Here is an 18,325-nt window from a genome sequence, read left to right as displayed (position 1 = left end):
GATGTACTTTGGACTTGGTTTAAAGGAGTACCAATCACTTTCACGACAGGTTAAACATAAATTCTCACACACTTTCAGTAAACTTGGGTGTCTTTTTGTTACTGTGTATAGAAGGAAAATAATTCAGCTTTCAAAATACTCACAGAAATTTGCTGGAAAACAGTCGCTGTACTCTGCAATAGCTGCTATGGCAGTTCACTTAGGGCGGCCGTGGCTCAGTGGTTAGAGTCGGTCATCCAATAACCGGAAGGTTGGCAGGTTTGATTCCCACTCTTGCCACTCAAAAAATTGGTGGAACTGACAGCTGGAGTGGTGTCCATCCACCTCCTTGTCATGGCCGAGGTGTCCTTGAGCAAGGCACCGTACCCCCATGCTCCGTGGGCGCTGCGAACGGCTGCCCACCGCTCCAGGTTGGCATCTGTCTCTATGAGTGTGTGACCCTGTGCATGTGTGTGTCAACAGGTGCCAACCTGGATGGGTTAAAAGCAGAGGACAAATTTCGTGGCATGACAAAAAAAGCTAATCTTAAACTTTTCTTTAATCTGTCTCGTCTCAGCCATAAACCACGTGTGAAATGGGGTGAGAATCACTCACCACTCAGAAAAATACTGTGGTTTTTTTCTCTTTGTTTTTTCAGCTGTTGCTGAAGTTGCAAGCTGTTGCAAGTTGGCAACAGTTTCAGCATCTACTTAGCATTTATCATATTTACCATTCCTTTACTCCTATCTTATCACGACCTAGATAAACATCTAAACAATCTGACTGCTCTATGAGTAAAGAGACAAAGATAAGTGCTTTGGGTGACCAGGTTACCTTAGATTACTGTCAAAAACTTTAAAAAGTTTTTAAAATGTAGATGAAAACCAATTGCAATTTGTAAGCTAACAAATGTTTTCCCTTTTTTTTTTAGCATGAAATGATCTTCCTTTGTCAATTTTTTTTTTTTTTTCATAATCCACCAAATGGTTGGAATGCTTGAAAAGTCTGGACTGCAGGAAGGATCATCTGGATGACAACTCGTATGTTACCCACTCTAGTTACACATGCACCTTGCACCAGTCACAGATGCTGGGTTTTGAACTGTGCACTGATAACAGGCTACAGGGGGCCTTTTCTCTTAGTAGGTGCCTCTTCCCTTTTAGCGTAGAGGATGCAGCTTCCATGCTTTCCAAGTTTAAAATTTGATTTGTCAAACCCCAGGACAATTTAATTTTTTTACTTTGCCTGAGTACATATTAAGTAAGCTTTGGCCCAGAAGAGGTGACGGTCTTTCATAATCCAAAAATGAACCACTCTTAAAAGCTATTTTTCCTTTTTTCTTTCTTTCTGCATGGTAGAAACTTAACTAACATAAAAAAAACGGGTGCAAACTGTGTTCCGTTATGTTGGTTTTCAGAAATATTCTGGTCCTGAACCCACGAAGCAGTTTCCAGTTTCCTGAAACATGCCTGTTTTTTAATGAAGTATTGTAAAAATGACTGCCATTCAGTGCCGGTTTTCAGACCTTCAGATTTTTCTGTATCTTTTAATATGAAGGTGTTCTGTGGAAACCTAAATTTAGCTATTTTGTATGGGTAAATGTTACTCTCAAACCGATCACCTGTTGTCTAAACACCTAATTTCTTATGATAATGTCCCTTTTTTAAAGTTGATGTTGGTATCTAATTCAAATAAGCTTTTTTTAAAAATGTTTTTTTATTTTTAACCAGGAAGTTCATTTACAGCATTTGATATATGTTTTTTTTAAAAACTATTTTGAAAAAAAATTGATTTGCAAATCATCCCTGTCGTGCCTAAGCTTTTTTAGAAATGAGGTTGTTTATGATCTCAGATGATGGATCATCAGGTTTCGTATTTATTGCAAACTGAAGCAAAAACAATACAACTAATTTCTTTCCAAATAAAGTGCAAAAATGACTCCCTATAAAAAAAGTGATAACAACTTTTCCTTCTGTACTTTTTCAATTCGCAATTCTTCCTAAAACATTTATTAAACAAAGCATTATTCATAATGATAAGATTCTATGTCAGTGTAAAAGCTTAATTAAGTGTTCACTTCAAATCATCTTAGTTCAGTGAGTAATCATCTTAGTTCAAATTACTTCAGTTCCTGAAGTCATTTGCTCTTACAACTATGACTCCACAGGTTTGATCTTGATGTGGATGCCATTAAGTGAGCGGAGAACCAGTCTAGGAATCATCTTGGGTTTCAAACTGGGATCTTCGATCAGCTGGTATCGCTTCAGCGTCAGGGCTGTCACCACCTTCATCTCATTCATTGCAAAAGTCTGACCGATGCAGTTTCTGAAGGAGGACAACATCAAATATAGGAAACATGAGGGGATTTAAAATGATCTGAGCAGTAAGATGAGAGGACACATCCAGCCCCACAGCTATGTGTTACACCGAGTTCACCCTTTCTCTAATTCACTTTAGCTCCAATGAAAAGCCCTTTGGTTCTTGCAGGGTTTGGTGCTGAGTTACACATTCGCATACCGAAGACTGTTGTAAGATACATGAGCAGGCAGTGAGTAAACTGAGAACATCATACAGTCACACAGTGTCATGTGTGTTCAAACCTTGGTCCAGCTGAGAAAGGCACATAGGCGTGAGGTGACCTCTTAGACACATTTTCTGGGAGGAAACGCAGTGGGTCAAAGACCTAACATACCACAAGATGAAAGAAAATGTTATCATTGTGTAAATAACACATTTCTTAACGTACATCTGTCCAGAGAGAATTAAAAGTGTTTAAACTCATTCACAAACATAAAATAGTGAGTGGATAAACCAGCTTACTGGCAGCTGTTCAACTGAACAACCAGGAAACTCAAGGTTTTCCATTACCTGTGAATCATCAGACAGTTTTCTGTATTGCCTATTTCCTCAGTTATTTAAGTGATTTTCTTATAGGTAAAATGGCGACAGACTTTGTATGTTTTATGTAATCAATGATTCTTTTGATAATATAATGTACATTGTGCAGTGTGTTGTCCTCAGAAGGAAATCATTTTGACTTACATCAGGGTTCTCCCAGACTGCAGCATTTCTGTGAACCGCAAACACGCTTGTTCCAATGTGAAAACCTACAAATCAGGAAAGTGAAAGGCCTATTTAATCTAGGATTTGAAACAAGAAACACTGTAAAAACCTTGGGCCAGACACATAAAACTGTGTAGATGTATGACTAAAAATGTGTGTACGCAGGCAGAAAGCAGAAATGTGGATCCAAATTCTTGTCACCAGACTCATAGATGTGTGTATGTTTTTCTATATTTTCAGGATTCTCAATCATTGTGAAACTATGCACAAACCTGATTTTCACTTCCATTTTTAGCCACGCCTGACACCCCCCTAATTTGTCATTTATATGTTCATGCATCATCTGCCCCACAACTAAACAGGATAAGATAATTCAAGCAACAGTAGAGAAGAAGTACAGTCTTCTCAAATATAAAACTAAGAAACTCAGGACAGAAAAATAAAAATAAATAGTTTTGTTTGGCAATCGCAGTTCTGTAATCACAAACAGAATAAAAACTGTTGAATTGAAAAAGTAACAAGCAATCAGTCCTGTAAATTCAGAGCAATTGACCCTGCAAATGCTCATCAGGACTAGGACGGAGGATCAACAACTCCTGTTTTATCTGCAGCAATAATGAGGGAAAAGCAGGTGTACAGATGGACTATATCATGTGTGCTGTTTTCTTAAAGTCTCATTAGAGAGGTCTTCCACTGTCATTATGTACGATACATGGCTGCAGTTATTTATAGCACACACAATCAGAAATAAATGAGAACATGAAAAAGAAATTTCAGAAAAAATCACCATCATACTGAGCCAGCTCCGTGAAACTGTCTGCTTTGTTTTATCAAAGCAAAACGGGGTTACACTGCCAAAAAAAACATGTGTACACGTGGTCTAAAGACGGTGTGAGGTGCACGCATTCTCACCGCACATTCTCTCTTTATGAAAGCTAGTTTGTGTAGAGGTTGAAGTGTACACAAACTGGTATCAAAGAAGGCTTTTATGTGTACGCATCATTTATGTATCTGTTTTCCTTTTGTCAAACATTGTAGTTTAGGGGGTTAATGTGTGCTCTTTTGTGAAAGGTTGACTTTGTGAAACAAAACCAAGTCCATAGGTCAGATAGTTAATATCTTATCTTCTCCCTGTGACACATCCAATAGCAGTGTCAACTAGGACATTCTCATTTCCTCTTTATAATTACGTTGTGTCACTGACCTGCTGGCAAAGTCCTTCCATCAAAAAAGGTTATGGGTTTGGTGGTCTTCCTGGACATTCCTGGTACAGGAGGGTAAAGACGAAGCGCTTCTTTGATGCACATCGTAGTGTATGGAATTCTACTGAGATCCTCCCTTGATATCAAACATTCAGACATTTTGTTCAAGATTTGTTATTCAAGAGACATTAAAAGGTCTACAGCTCGCTGGCAGCAGCTGCTGTAGTACCCAATGCTACTGACTTTATTTTGGAAGCTTACCATTCCATGCTGTCCTTGCCATCCAGAGCCTCAATTATCTCATCCCTGCAGATCTTCTGGTGTTCGGGGTGGCAGGCCAGACAGTAGAGGATGTAAGAGATGCCGCTGGCTGTGGTGTCGTGCCCTTCAAACATGAAAGTGTCCACCTCTGCTCGAATGTCTTCATCTGATAGACCCTGCTGCTTCTCATCCTGTTGATGTAATAAAAGACTGATAAACTCACTGAGACTACAATAAAGAAGCAGTAAATATACGCTAATGAGTACTGGCTGGTGTTAGAGGTCTGATAGTTCCGCAATAAGCAGTCATAACATGTTGAACTATAGTAACACACAACCTAAAAACACACTGGCAATCAATACTTTAGTGCATTTGCAGAACGTGTGGGAGAGGACAGTGAACCAACATGAACCTTCTTTACCCTCAAACAAGTATGTCTGGCAGTTTTAAATCAAACCAGCAAATCATAGAGGGAGTAACCAGACAGAAATGTAGGTCAACCATGTTCTCAGGATGACTGATTTTGAGGCTATCTTCGGGTCAAGTAACTGTGTCTGTTTTAGGTTAAAGTTTAATGCTAATCAAAAGGCTAGCTTTTATCGTGTTTTTGTAGTTTGATGCGTGGGGTCACTGTCCCGCTGTGACTCCCAGCTGCCACTAAGCTTACAGACAACAAGCAAATCATTATCCTGCAAAGATGCTTTGATAAAGCAGCTCAGGGATGCTTAAGGAGATGAGGAAGTTTGGATGGCAAAGGTTTTCCAATACTGTCTCAAGCAGTTTCTGCACAAAAAAGAACAAAAAGGCTGAGAGTTGCCTTTGTGCAAATAGACATTGGTATGCAGAACATGGTCAGCACAGTGCTTTGCACACATGCATTATATCCAATATTGAGTTTATGCATATCCTCTTACTTTTACTTGTTTGAATATTGTTTTGAGGCTTTCATCCTAAATGCTTTGTTAGTGGTACATTTGTTTGCCATTTTTAGTTTGACAAGTGCTACTTTAAGGCTGTTTGTGCTTAAAATACTCAGATCCTGTTATTCTCACTAAACATTTCCAAACTCCTTTTTTATTTCCAGAAAGCACCTTGTAAGAGACATTTGGCTGCTGGCGTGTAACATTCGTCAACTCGCTCACATGAAAGAATATGTCGTATTGTAAAAGCAGGGGTTGGAACTGATAACACATACTCTTGCGAAGAGAAGGATGTCCAGAAAATCCAAGTATCTCTTGGATTGCAGGCGGCCATGCTCAGTCTCTTCCTTAAGTGCTTCTCTCCTCTTTCTTATAACCTCCTCTTAAAAAAGAAGATCATAGATGAGCTTTTGCATTTTCACACTAAATTGACAAACTAAATGAAAATTTCAAGTCTTATCATTTGGCAGTCGTTCAGACTGTTGTTGCATCAGATTTGAGCTTACTGGTATGGCTGTGAGCCACCTTGCATGCTTTCCTATATCTGAAACCATGTGGGCTGAGGTAGAAAATGAGATCACTGTGGTATGGAAATGTCCTCATTCGAATGTCTATAAGATTGCTGAGCTCATACACTGCCTTGATGTATGTATTTGTTCCTCTGAAATGTGAAAGCAGGGAAACATTATAAGCTGCACTTTTTCCACTCATAATTTTGACACCTGAACAGACACATTTTGATTTACAAGTTAAGCACTAAATAAAGCAGAAGCTGAAATTGTGAATGGTTAAAAACTCATTTCTATGGACTCACCCCTCTGTCTCACAGTTGCTGTTGCAGCTGAAGGCACACTTCATGATGCTGTCCAGTGTCATAAGGCTCACATGCTCAAACAACTCCAACGCCTCTTTGGTGGTTGCATAACTTTCCCATTTGTCCTGGCAACAATGAGAGACCAGATGTGACTCTGTGCAGGATGTGTAAAAACCTCCTACACATGCAAAAGCTTGACTAGTTTTGTATGACTAGTTTTAGCTTTGTATTGATCTTATCGAGATCCTTTGGATTTTTATTTGAGTAGAGATTTACACAACAAAACATTTGCATACCAGCATGGTTTTAGCAGATTGTGACATCAGTTGCACATATGGTTTTAAAACATCATAATGGAAACCCGGAGTTAAGAGCCTTCTGTGGCGAAACCATTTCTGACCACTTGACACCAATAACCCGTGTCCTGGAGACAGAAGCGGACATGATGAGTGTGAGTGAGTAAAGCTGCTCAAAAGACATCCCTGTAAAACATGTTGTAGGGTAAGGAAAAGCAGATCTTACCAATCCAAGACTCGATAAACCTGTATACAAAATCATCTTTTGGCTCTGTTGGAAAGATGGCAAATAAAAGCTTTATAACACTGACCTTTGGATGTTATTATGCAGCATCTGAGCTTTTAAAAAATGTTACAAAAACAAGCGATGATAAGCACTAAGTTGAATAAATGAAAATTGATGAAAAATCACACACCTGTTGATGCAAGTATGGTTTTTACATAATCTGGATGGTGAATGTTGAGGATACAAATAGAGGGGCCAAACCACATTGGGAAAGCATAAGGATACTGCTCACCCCACTTCACCACCTTGTCGAAGTCTGTCCCATCTTGTTTGAACTAAAAGAAAAAGGAAGGATGTCTGAAAAATAATAACAACACGCACGCACACTGCCATAAATATGTGACACTTATTTGCAATGATAAACTAAGCAACACGAATAGCAATACGACAACACAAACTCAAATCTGCAATTTAAGAAATGTATAGGTAAAAATCTTTATGCATCATTTAGAAATGTAGGCTCTATATAAACAGGGATGTTTAGAACAGTTTATGATCACAAAAAGATCAAGACTTGCATTATATATATATATAAAAAAGGAGCACTTTATAAATTACAAAGCGATATTCAGCACCCAGTTGTGATGCAAATGATAACTTTCAAACCTCTGACACCTATTCTTCGTTTTATTATTATTGTGCAAGTGCAGAACAGCTCTGCAAAGTTGCAGCTGCTGCAAATGCGTTACCTGTAAAACATGTCCAAACAGCCAGTGTGCCGGAGGTCCTGGAAAAGCTTCGACGTGTCGATGCACAGCTTTGTTCCTGACGACGAGAATCGCTAATTTGTACACAGCCGCAACGACACAGAGCGCAGCAAACAAGCTGTGCACATGAGGCCAGGCCGTCGGAAAGTCCATGAAAGCTCCGGCTAACTTCATACCGACGTTGCCCGAGTCTTCCTGGAAGAAAAAAAAAAAAGACCAGCTCTATCCAGCACCACAGACTTATTGTGTGTGTGTGTGTGTGTGTGTGTGTGTGTGTGTGTGTGTGTGTGTGTTTGAGTGTGGTAGGCGGAGAATCAGTGCGTCGAGACATGAACGTTGCGTGCAAACGGAAAACGGGGGGTTTGGATGGAGTCACAGACATTCAACAACAGGGCAATATAGCCCAAAAGATTAGAGCCTATAACGATTACCAAGCGTCCAAGACGTAGACATTTAGAGCATTGAATGCACGTTTAAGCAGATTACCAAGAAATCTAGAATACAAATATGTGGAGTTAAAACTGTGTAAAATGATCTCATGTATTCTATTTATCTTTAAATCTTTTAACCTCCCTCACAGTCTGAAGATTTAAAATCCGAATTCCTCAAAGTTGAAAGGCGTTTTAATACATTAGATTATGATCATTATTATTATGGTCATGGTACTGAACACGTACTTCTTCGCGACTCTTCCAGCGCACAGATGGGGATTGGTGTCACGCTGCAGGTACATTTCAGACCAGACTCATGCTCTCTTTCTCTGACATGATACTGGAAACATCTTGAATTGCACTTAACTTTTCCACAGCCCCATATGAAGTTTTTGATAGGCTGTCATGTTGAGGTTGTGGTTTAAAGAGGGTATCATTCAGTGAGGCAGCAATACTGAAACTCACGACTTAATGTTGGGGTCTATGAGAAAACAATTACGTGGTTTAATGTTCCAAAAGCTCGTGGTTTTTTATAACACGCATTGCTGATGCATCTCTTGTCAACTTCCGTGTGAAATGTCCCATCTCTGCCTTTTTGTGTTCAAGGACTCCTGAGGTAATTGGTCAAAAAATGCTGTAATTTGGACCGCTGTCTGTGTATTCTTGGTTTGATGAATGCAAACCTAAGGCAGCTATTATTCAAATTAGTGTCAGAGTGAGGGAAGAATAGCCAGCACTAAAAATAAGGCCTTTCAGATTGTCAGCATTTTCTGCTGGAGAGATTCTGGGTTTTTTAAGTTAGCAGTCCCTTTACATGCACAAAAATGACAATAAAACACATGGAGAGAAAGGGAAAATCCCAGAAGGTACAACACAGACACTCCAGATTCATCAAGATATAAGCATTGATAGGCTTGTTGAGCCGCTGTGACTCATATCTCAATCATGTTGTTCATCTTATGTAAACATTTCCACTGTAGCTCTTCACCTCATGTGCTTTGTTTGAACTTGTAAATACTTTTAAACGTCATTGTAGGCTACTGAAACAAGCACAGCACAGTTTAGCACATATCAAGCTGTATTTTTGGAAGTCTAAGCTCTTTTAAGTACAAGCTTGGCAATATACGGTACAAATAGCTCAATGCCGGTTTGTTTCTCTGAAGTAACTGAGTAATTTTAACAATATCTAATAGACGTGTCATAAAAAAAAAAATAGTGTTAGACCAAACTTGACACTTTTGTATGAGAAAAAACTTGTAACTGATGCATGTAATGTATTTCAACACCTTTGCTGAGGCAAAAAGCTCTATATATGCCACACCAACAGAAAAAGAGCGTGGGTGAAAGCACCGTTTAATTTCCTATGCAGTAGCTGTTGGACCACTTCCTATGTATCAGCTTGAGCTTAGTACTGTCAAGCAGTCTAATACCATACAGGGTCTCTGAACCTGTATGGTTTTATGACATTTTATGATATGAACACAACAGCGGTTGGTTTAATTTTGTCCAGTGTTTCCTTTATTTTCTCAAAGACATGATTTTCTCAGCCAAGACTCAGAAGGGCTGTATTTTGATTTTTCTTCAAATCTTTTGGAGTGCATACATTTTCTCAGGAAACGGTAAGTTACTGACTAAACTGTTAACATAACGGTGTACTTGTAATACACTTGTGAACATACTGCTTGTCACTTTGAAAGTTCTGTATGTGAATAACAGAAAACTTTTATTTCAGCCGCCACGCATCACCTTCGTTTCTGGCTGGGATGTCGAGCTGTGATACCTTGTCGTTGTTACAGCACTGACTCAGACTGTCTTACATGGTTTTACAAGAAGGATGAACTCAGTGCCAAAATCAAGCTATTCTTTCAAGATATGAAAGGAGTACAATACCACGGTGCCTCTCAATGCAGAGCATGTATCTCACAGAATCGCTCCTTGGTCATCAAACGTTTTGCTGAGGACAATCAGGGCACCTACTGGTGTGAAAATTGTAACCAAGTCTGCAGGAGTGAACATCTGGTCATCAGAGGTTTGAATAAGTCACATTCTGAGCATGTTGTGAAAACACATTAATTTTGTTCTGTGCATATTTTTGTAATTTAATTGCAAAATTATTGTACCTTTCTTTTTTTCCAGAAATTCTGAATGAAACTCGTACGACATTTTTGATCGCCGCAGGCAGCAGTTTCAAACAAACATGTCCTGGCGGATTTCCGAATGTAAAATGGACTTTCCAAGCAAGTAATACAACTGCTCCCAGGAGCTCATCACCAAGACCAGTTATGATAACTTCAGACAAGTCTATACAAATTGCAAATATCAAAAGTGAAGATGCTGGAAAATATACCTGCTGGGCAAGCTACTGTGGTGATCCAAGTCAGAAATTGCTTACTATCAATTTAAGCGTAACAACAGGTGAGAAACTGAAATTCATCGCATATTTCCACCTATAGAAAGTGGACGTTTTATTTGCTGTGTGACAGTATATCTCAATAAGGAATCTCTTATTTATTGTGCTGTGACTGGTGACGTGGAAAACTATAATTCAAGAAAACACTTCAAGTCTGGTGATCAACACAACAACTGCATCTGTACGTGTAGAGCCATCCAGGTCCTTAACTAGTAATGCAAGTCAAATGTTGGATGGACACGCTACAGTTACCAGAGGCTACATATCACCAACTGAGTTTTACAAAACAGCAGGTAGGTGTTGCCACATATGTCCCTTTGAGAAATTTGTGATCTGAATCAAAGAAATATTTATACCCGGGTTTTTAATTTCACATATGTATCTACAGAGTCTAAGAACCTGATGCCAGCTATCTATGGAATAGCAGTTCCCCTTGCATGTCTCATTTTAATGGCTCTTTTTATTTTATGCTTGAGATCAAGAATGCGGGCAGGTAAGCGTTGCAGTTCGTCATCTTATTGAAACTTCCTTTCTCTTCTTTTCACTGTTTTGAGTGTGTTTCGTGGTGTGTCTTGAAGTTTATCTGCGCACCCCTAATTGTGTTTTCTATCTGTCTGAAAGCCTTTTGTTTTAACCCCTCTTGCTGTGACTTCAATGACAAAGTAAGTGTTAAATGCTGATACACAGTGTCTCTAATACTAAATTATACGCAGACAAGTAGGACAGCCATTGTAGACATTATACACAGGAAGCATGGTGTGTGTTGTTTTGTTCAGGTTATTCAATTTCTTTTTTTTTTTACATTGCAGGTGGAAGAGGAGTCGCAAGTGGTTTATTCATCAATTGTCATCAGGACACCTGCTAAAACAAGAGACAGTTATATGACACGTGATAGTGATTGTGTTTACAGTGAAATAAAAGTATAGAAAAAATTGCACCGATTTATGTTCAGCAAATGGAACCGTAAGAAATATCATTTTCCAGATAAGATTTACTGATTGATTCCTCAAAAATAACATATGTTTCATGAGGCACATTGTGTGTGATTTCACCAACAAGGTCCTTGAGGGAAATTCTGAGGCAATCTTTTTTTCTTTTTTTTTTTTCCAGTTTCCATACCAATGATTTATTGCTGATTTACCTCTCTCCTTGATGTAACATATTCAATGTTTTTCCGTACCTGATTTACTTCAGTTCGGAGGAGCACACATTTTTGAAAGCATTCTATGTGCAATTTTGTGTTATCATATCCTTTTACTCCACCATATTTATTTGAAAAGCTAGTTACTTTGCAGCTTCAAACTATTCAGCTTTATGTTAAGTTGACTACAACATTATCATACTGTGTACACAATTAAAAGAAAAAAGGTAGTCATGCTGAAGAATAAACTGTGTGAGTGCATGACGAGCAAAATTTACATTTCCCATCATTTCTTTCATTCAAGTGTCCATTTCAGTGAGACATTAACTTTAATTCCATTGCATGCATGCAAGGAATTGTAGAGGACTAAGTGTTAATGCAATATTTTGCAATTTGTTTTGATAAAAAACCTAAACTTCTCTCTCATGGTATTTGGTCCTGTTGTAAAACCAAAAACTGTTGTGAGGAAACATACTTGTTTAAAATAACTGTCTTTTGCTTACTCATTCCAAACAGCTGATGACTGACATGGTGAAAAAAAGCACATTTTCCATTAAATGCAAATTTTCTAAAGATATCAAAATAGCTTGTTTTGTAATATATATATTTTTATTTGTGTTTTTCTTTTTCTATTCATGCAACGTGCTGTATTCTAAGTCATGTGAAAAAGAAACCGCAACCTCTGTCATTCTTAAGGTTTTAAATGATAAGCTATAATCTGGTCATTACTGGGTCATCTCATTAGGTACATACAATGTCAGATAAGCAACAACACATTAAGTATTGCAGAATATCATTGTTTATTTTGTTAAACAAATAATGACACAGTCTCTCTTCTCTGAAGCCCAAAGAACAGGGTGTCCATGACTTCCTGAAAGAGTTTCAGATGTTATTACGTCACACCAAAAGGAAAGTTTTCCACTTTATTTCAGTCTAGTCTAATTTTAAAGGGTTCTAATTCAGATATAGCGGGAGTTCTTGTTCTTGTTTGGTATGGTTCTGACTTTGCGTGGTAGTTCTAAAGTTATCCTCTGATCCTCTGAAATGTCAACTTTTTCACAATGTTAGCGCATTGCCATTTTTTATGTGTTTCAAGAAACATGACTGGAAAAATCAGCCATAAAAAGTTGCTAGGCAATCAAAAACTGCTGAAGTGTGACTTTAATTTACTAACTAATTTGTGGAGGAAGTTGCAAAATATGCTTGCACAATGATTTTCAGATATATGTCTTTTAATGCAACATCTTCAGGTTGCAGGTTGTTTTCAAAGTGCTTTGACCTCATCCGTTTGTACATAGATATTCATTTGGATTCTCTGAATTTAAATTGTAGTGAGTACTGTAGAAGTTACGATTCCCCAATTTTTACATAGTTTTTAATTGTTGAACCTTTATTCTTTCAGAGAGTGGTTTATCTAATTGTATTATAATTTCCTGTTGGCTGTGCAAAACTTTTCCTGCGTACATTCGATTTCTTACTTCTAATATATGGTCTTCGTACGATAAGAAATTAAAAGTAATGCTTAATGTATTTGCACATCGTTGCACTGTAGATTCACTTTTATTGAACACAGTCATAGGCTAACTTTTGATAAGATAGTGCGTCTCATAACGCTCAAAATGAGCGATTGAACATGATAAAAAAGAAAATTTACTTTTAAAAAACATTTTCGTGATCGTTATTCAGTGTTTATCAGCAGACTACTTGCTAAAAATGTTGCCGTTTTTCTTGATGTTGTTTTTCAATGATGAGACGTAGGTATTTTAAACTGGCACCCTTATAATAACTGTGCTCCGGTAGGTGGCTGTAATGAGCCACAATAGAGGCCACTCATTCATTCAATCTTGGCAGCTAGTTGTTTTCTTTTTCCCCCTGATTAGTAGTAGCCTTGCTAGTTTGCTTCTGTCGGCTACTCCAGTTTTTACTGATTTATCACTTCATTTTTTAACACTGTTGAAAAGTATAGCCAACTGCATGACTGAAATCAAACTTTGTGGACTAGCGGTTAGCTAACTGGAAAGCTACTAGTTGTGTATGTGTTGAGTTAACCGGCGAGGCCTACTGGAGCCACACCGAGGAGATATAAGTCAACATTTCCCTGGTTTAACTCGGTGAGTCGAGTGCTGCATTGTGTTCTTCGTTGTTTCTCAGGTAAAAACGCAAATGCTCCTGCGAGCGAATATGCAAACAACGTGAAATGACTCGTTAGCGTAGCCAGCTACATTTAGCTTTCATTGGTTGCTAGCATTAGCGAGTGACGTTACCAACACAGTTGACAGTCAAATAAAGGCGCTCTTTGCTACAGACACTTTGGCTCATCGAAGCAAGAAAAGCATATTTGAAACGATATCTTAGCTCCTCACTGAGTTTAGTTAAGTGTAAGAGAGCGCATTAGGCACCCGTATCCTAAAACTTGATTACCCAAACACCATTAAAAACCAGAACGAATGTTTGGCTGATGATTACTGATGTGATGTGATTTATTTATTTTTTTGTACTTCAGGCTCTTTTAAAAATCAAAGCTTCTGAGAAAAGATGGAGGCTCCACCTGTCACAGTGATGCCTATCACTGGTGGTACAATCAATATGATGGAATATCTGTTACAAGGTAAGATTGATGCAGTTAGATCTAGATACACCAAACCATATTTAGGATTACACACAAGATGCAGCACTCTTAACACACTACTAAAAACCTCATGGACAGATGAGGGCTATTCCTGGTTATTCTCAAATGAATTAGTCAACAGTTGAATTTTATTGACAATATGCAGCCCAATTTAAATAACCTCTGCATATATTAACTAATATGTTGACAAACCTAAATAGTAAGCATGTGTGTATATATTTGTTGTTTATCAGAAACATTAACTTCAGGTTTATTTCCAATCTATGCATCTTTTACAATAATGTGTAAAAAGTTAGAATGCTGTGTTCCTTGTACTTGTGCGAAGATTTTCAGATACTAAACACAAAACAAGTTGGATCAACATCACAGTTCAATCAAATACCTTTTTCCATCAAAATTGGTATCCTGCCTGAAGGTTGCATTTATGGTCTGAATGTTTTATCAAAACGCTGTGTAGTGACTCCCATATTTTTTGTTAATGAGTCTCAGCTGTAATGTAATGGCTCAGATGGTTATCTTGCAGTGTTTTTGCAGAAAGGTCAGTTGAAACAACATAACTGCAATATGCTGGGCATGTGTTGTCTTTATATTTTATTTGAGAACCTGTTTCTTTTCCCCTTCTTAATACAGGCAGTGTGTTAGACCAAGGCCTGGAAAGCCTCTTGCATCGCCTTCGCGGTCTATGTGACAGCTTGGAGCCTGAAACCTTCACAGACCACGAGCTGGTTTACTTTCTGAAAGGACAGCAAGGAAGCCCTTTCATTTTGCGTGCTCGGCGCTCCCTCTCTCATCCTAATGCTCCGTGGCACGTACGCTATCTAGGCCAACCTGAAGTGGGAGACAAGAGCCGCCATGCCTTGGTACGCAACTGTGTTGATGTGTCTGCCTCTCACAGCCTTCCAGAATTCCTCAATGAGATGGGCTTCCGCATGGACCATGAATTCGTGACCAGTGGCCACCTATTTCGCAAAGGTGCTATGAAAATAGTGGTTGGCACGGTGTCACGCATCCTGGTACCAGGTAACACTGAAAATACAGAGCGAATTTCACTTTCATCCTTGGTGGAACTGAGCATTTTGGCCCCTGCCGGCCAGGACAATGTATCAGAGGACATGCGCAGCTTTGCTGAGCAACTCAGGCCTCTGATCCACCTGGAGAAGGTCGACCCAACCAAACAGAGACATTAAAAGTTGATTTAGTTAGATTCTTTCTGACTACGATAGTCAATTTCCTGTTTTGCTTTATTGTTACAAAATGTTCAAACATTATTCAACATTAAATGCAGTGCACCTTTTGATATAACATTTATAGTTCCGGTTGATCTGTTATGAGAGTTGAAAAATATTTCATCTGTCACTTTGGAATAGCAGCAGAATCCATTATTTTACACCAACTCTGAATCTCAGAAGTTTTAATCTAATCACTGTGCAACAGACAAGGTAAAATAATGTCTTGCGGCAAAAAATGTACCAATCTACATTTTCAGTCATCATTGCAACAAACTGTTTTGGAAAGATCAACACTTAATACATATAAATTCAGACAACAGCGTCATCTTTAGTCAAAGAGTACTGAGGAGTAAGAAAACTTTCAGTCTGCTGCTTTTGTCCTTTTCATGGACACTTTCTCTTCATCCCACTAGGTGTCTCTCTTGTATTCATCTTGACTGACGCAAACTGAATGCTACCTCTCATCAACTACAGGAGCTTCGGTTGCCATGGAAATAATTAGCTGTGAGATCTGCACATCTTTTACCCCACTCTAATTAGCTTTCTCAATTGCTTAATGATACATAGACCTGTGAAAGCCTCTCTTTCTTCCCCTCAACAAAAGCATTGATTTTCCTTGTCTTCCCCTCTTATTTCTACTGTTAACCCATAAGTGCCCCTTTTCATGAGAACTTGAGTTGGGAATATTACACATGAAAGCCCTACAGCTGCTTCAGGTTCTTCCCTGCTCGTGTTGAAATTCAAAAAGGGGTTGTATACCAGCGTGTCAACATTGTGGCCAATCTGCTGTAGAGACGGAAGAAACTAATGCACATCCTGTCAGTTATGATAATAATGTTGGCAAAAAGATGTGAGTGCTTCTAATAATACCCTTGCAGGAAGATGCATTTGCTGGAGTTGAGATGTAAAGTGACCGTGTGCATGTCTGAGAGGAGAGCTCGAGGGCCGATGCCTGTCTCTACATGTTGACCTACCTGCATTTCAAGGCTGATGAGGACAAGCTCACTGAGGTGGAAAGGTGAGGGGACATTGCTTCCACATGCATTTAGTGCAACTTGAAAACCTCACGTTTGAACGGTAAGTAATCTGTTGGCAAGGTGTTTTTCTGCTTTTGAAGGCGAATCTGAGCTGTGCTAAAATGAAGCTGCTGTTATAGCAGGCTATATTGTCCAGAAAAAGTTTCTGTCAGTTAGACTGGACTATCTGATGGAGACAGTTTTATGTTCCAACAACCACAAGCAGACTACCGGCCCTTAGGACTAAAGCATGATATTTCTGCTCTGAGTGAATTATGTATTAAAGAGGCAGATGTCTCCTTGCCTAAGGCTCCATATTTCCAGCATGGATATACTACAGTCTACTGGCTTTCTTCCATTTAAACTTGTGTTTAGTGCTGTACTCTTTGGTGATGAGCTAGGCTCCCACTCCACCTTCACTCCACACTGCCTGGAGAGCAGAGGCATAGCGAGGCTAATCAGTGTCTTGGCATCAGGCCTACTTGGCTATTGTGGATGTTGCCAACCACTGTTGCACAAGTGAGGGATTTAACTCTTTGCTGGAGACAATTTGTTGTGCTACAGTGAAGAAACTGAGTGACATGCTCTTCAAATCAGAATGTGGTTCATACAAATGTATAAGAATGTAAAGTTACCAGACTTATTAACTTTAATTATAGGATTATTAGTTAGAAAAATGTGAGCGTCTGAGCCAGTGCTTGCAGCCTGAATTAGAGTCATTGTTTTAATTTTCCAATGTCAGAACTCAGAATAGGCCTCTTTGTTTTCATCTTGTAAGCTTGAGTTTTATCTGCAACTTTTTTCCCCCTACCCTTAATCTAGCAGTTTTATATTTATAGTTAATTGATCACCTTGTCATCACGAACAATTTTTCCCTTTATGCTGCCATGTTGGTTGTTTTGTTTTGCCCAGAAATAAACGATTTAAAAAAAAATGACAGATAAAGCTAATCATTGCATTGGAAAATCTCGAAACCAACAAAAGTGTCCGTATTGAATAGATAATTGACCCAAATAAAGAATTGCTTTTTTTTTTTGTTGTTGTTGCTGGTTTTACTGCAATGCTTAGCACCATACTCTTAATCTTAAAACCTCTTTGACATCGGTTCATTTTAATATAATTAAACCTGCATCAGTTTTTGGAGTGAGAGCAGAGCAACGCAGATTTTCCTCCTTGGGCCATTTGGTTGCTCTGCATTTTTAACTGTTAGATATAATTAATTGGCTACGGCAGATAGTGTTAATCACATTGTGTTAGACCTCTGAATAGGGATGGAAGTCATTACCTGCACATGCCTATACTTTCCCTTTCACAACACAGTCTTAATTAAAATTCTTGGCACCAATCGTTTTCACGTCCTCTGAACATAATGTTCATAGTTGCCAGTGCAGATGCCAAGATGCCGCAGAATGCTGGCTCTTGCTTAAGGCTGATTCCTTTGAGCCAGCCTACTTTGGGCCAACGCCACAAAGGGGGTGAAATCCAGCTTCACCCTCTCGGTGATCTTTCCAATGTAAAGGTTTGAGCCCTGTCCTTCTCGTGTCATTGGGAAACCATATGTCTGCGAGAGTGTGTGGGTTGTTTGCTGAGAAGGGAGGAGACCGAGAGGAGGAGTTTTCGCAGACAGACATTGATCTCCCGAGGGTGTTCTTGTGGTTTCTCGGGATGGCTCTTGTCCAAACCCCATGGGGCAGACTGGGCTACAGAGATAAGTTTTGAAATATAATAAAGTTATAAGCGATTGTTGAAGTGACATGGACTGAGATAGGTGAAAAAATGATTAGCCCCTTTGTTCCTCCGAATGAAATTCCAGAGCATTTTGTTGGGGTGCAAATTGACAGGCACAAAGCTCTGACTTGTACATGTGATGCTCTGACTGACTTGTGGCTCACTGAGGTGATTACTGCTATGAAGAACGCACTGTTCCAAGGTCAGCCACTC

The 18,325-nt window shown here is 38.9% G+C and overlaps 3 protein-coding genes across 5 annotated transcripts; 2 read left to right on the top strand and 1 right to left on the bottom strand.

Annotated features, from left to right (window-relative positions):
- Window positions 1-1,832: 1,832 nt before the first annotated feature.
- Window positions 1,833-7,743, bottom strand: cyp4t8 (cytochrome P450, family 4, subfamily T, polypeptide 8). Of its 2 annotated transcripts, none has more exons than XM_075466737.1 (12): window positions 7,511-7,743; window positions 6,952-7,096; window positions 6,762-6,806; window positions 6,536-6,663; window positions 6,240-6,364; window positions 5,932-6,086; window positions 5,701-5,807; window positions 4,506-4,696; window positions 4,247-4,380; window positions 3,022-3,086; window positions 2,580-2,662; window positions 1,833-2,304 (listed from the first exon to the last, which is right to left on the bottom strand). In XM_075466737.1, the coding sequence occupies exons 1-12, from the start codon at window positions 7,700-7,702 to the stop codon at window positions 2,133-2,135; spliced, it is 1,542 nt and encodes a 513-aa protein (XP_075322852.1). In that variant the 5' UTR covers window positions 7,703-7,743; the 3' UTR covers window positions 1,833-2,132. The 2 variants fall into 2 exon arrangements, with proteins under 2 accessions (XP_075322852.1, XP_075322853.1); XM_075466738.1 differs by having other exon boundaries at window positions 7,054-7,096.
- Window positions 7,744-9,381: 1,638 nt separating this feature from the next.
- Window positions 9,382-12,637, top strand: LOC142380818 (uncharacterized). 2 transcript variants are annotated; one of them, XM_075466736.1, is made up of 7 exons: window positions 9,382-9,578; window positions 9,692-9,988; window positions 10,096-10,374; window positions 10,561-10,662; window positions 10,758-10,862; window positions 10,991-11,031; window positions 11,179-12,637. In XM_075466736.1, exons 1-7 carry the CDS (start codon window positions 9,494-9,496, stop codon window positions 11,293-11,295), a joined length of 1,026 nt encoding a protein of 341 aa, XP_075322851.1. In that variant the 5' UTR covers window positions 9,382-9,493; the 3' UTR covers window positions 11,296-12,637. The 2 variants fall into 2 exon arrangements, with proteins under 2 accessions (XP_075322851.1, XP_075322850.1); XM_075466735.1 differs by having other exon boundaries at window positions 10,510-10,662.
- Window positions 12,638-13,334: 697 nt separating this feature from the next.
- Window positions 13,335-17,312, top strand: med18 (mediator of RNA polymerase II transcription, subunit 18 homolog (yeast)). The gene is made up of 3 exons (XM_075466734.1): window positions 13,335-13,621; window positions 14,014-14,118; window positions 14,770-17,312. The coding sequence occupies exons 2-3, from the start codon at window positions 14,046-14,048 to the stop codon at window positions 15,324-15,326; spliced, it is 630 nt and encodes a 209-aa protein (XP_075322849.1). The 5' UTR covers window positions 13,335-13,621; window positions 14,014-14,045; the 3' UTR covers window positions 15,327-17,312.
- Window positions 17,313-18,325: the final 1,013 nt, after the last annotated feature.

The sequence above is a fragment of the Odontesthes bonariensis genome, chromosome 5 (genome assembly GCF_027942865.1).
Source record: "Odontesthes bonariensis isolate fOdoBon6 chromosome 5, fOdoBon6.hap1, whole genome shotgun sequence".
NCBI lineage: Eukaryota > Metazoa > Chordata > Actinopteri > Atheriniformes > Atherinopsidae > Odontesthes > Odontesthes bonariensis.
The sequence above is the reverse complement of the archived record's forward strand: the minus strand, read 5'-3'. Positions and strand labels throughout refer to the sequence as shown.